General features: G+C 38.1%; 1 protein-coding gene across 1 annotated transcript; it reads right to left on the reverse strand.

Moving 5' to 3' along the window:
* Positions 1-307: 307 nt before the first annotated feature.
* Positions 308-1246, reverse strand: LOC141511571 (olfactory receptor 6C2-like). Its single transcript, XM_074220709.1, has one exon. It carries the CDS (start codon positions 1244-1246, stop codon positions 308-310), a length of 939 nt encoding a protein of 312 aa, XP_074076810.1.
* Positions 1247-1452: the final 206 nt, after the last annotated feature.

The following is a 1452-nucleotide window of genomic DNA, read 5'->3' on the forward strand; positions in this document are numbered from 1 at the left end:
AAGTGGCTTATACATAATAGTTTCATATAAATAAATATTCATTGGATTTTATAAAAATGAAGTGACAAGTGAAGCAGTTGAAAGAAAGTTAAATCCCTAGAAAGATGGAAGGAGTAAGGAGGGGAAAACTTCAATCAGGGAGGATTTTTGGATTGGACAGAAAAGGACCTGTAAGATTTTATACCTGTGGTTAAGGATATCTATATTAGAAAGAGAATAAAGTTGAGTCATAGGACCTAGAGTAAGGTGTTTAAGATGCTTCAGGTTTTCCTTTATTAATTTTATATTTTTTAATGTCAATTGCCTCTTATTGCTTTGAAATCAGTACAATCTTTTTGAATGTGTCCCTGAAAGCTTGTATCACTTGTCTATTCATCAGAGTATAAATAAAAGGGTTCATTACTGGTGCTACTGAGGTTGCAAGAACTGAGACCACCTTATTCATAGCCACTCCTTCTTTTGCAGAAGGCTTGATACAGATGAAGATGCAGGTTCCATAAGTCATGGAGACAACAATCATATGGGAGGAACAAGTGGAAAAGGCTTTTTTCCTCTGTTCAGCTGAGGGAAATCTCAGAATAGTCCTGAAAATACTGGCATAAGACAGAACCACTAACACTAACATGATGATGAAAGTCAACACAGCAGAGGCTAAAATCATTCTTTCTATGATCTGTGTATCAGAGCAAGTGATCTCCAGCAATGGTGCTGCATCACAGACAAAGTGGTCAATGATATTGGAGTCACAGAATTCCAGTTCAAGACCCATATCAAGTGGGGGAAGGATGATCATTAACCCAGACAGCCAACAACCCAAGATGAGCTGGTTACAGACTCTGTTGTTTATGATTGTTGTATAGTGTAGAGGTTTGCAGATGGCTACATAGCAGTCATAAGACATAGCAGCCAAGAGAAAAAATTCTGAGGCCCCAACAAGGATACCAAAAATTATTTGGGTGAAACATGCATCATATGTTACAGTATAGTCCCCAGTTGACATGTTGTAAAGGAATTTAGGAATACAGACAGTTGTAAATGACAATTCTAAGAAGGAAAAATTCCTAAGGAAAAAATACATGGGGATTTTAAGGTGGGAATCCACTAAAGTGAGGGTGATAATGATCAAGTTCCCAGTTACACTCAGCAAGTAGGTCAGAAACAAAAAGATAAAAAGCAGCACCTGCAACTGTGGGTCATCTGTCAATCCCCGAAGGATAAATAAAATTATCCCTGTATGGTTTCTCATTTGACTGGACCTGTGAGAAAGACATACATGCACACAGACTGACAGAGAGAGAGAGAGACAAAGATACAGAGACAGTGATAGAGACACAAAGAGACATAGAGAGAGAGAGAAAGCAAAAGGGGAGGGGAGGAGAGAGAGAGAGAGAGAGAGAGATTGGTTGAAGTTTAGAAGAGCCACCATAAAATATCAGCAATATAGTCTTAATA

Source organism: Macrotis lagotis, chromosome 2 (assembly GCF_037893015.1).
Source record: "Macrotis lagotis isolate mMagLag1 chromosome 2, bilby.v1.9.chrom.fasta, whole genome shotgun sequence".
In the NCBI taxonomy this organism is placed as follows: Eukaryota; Metazoa; Chordata; class Mammalia; order Peramelemorphia; family Peramelidae; genus Macrotis; species Macrotis lagotis.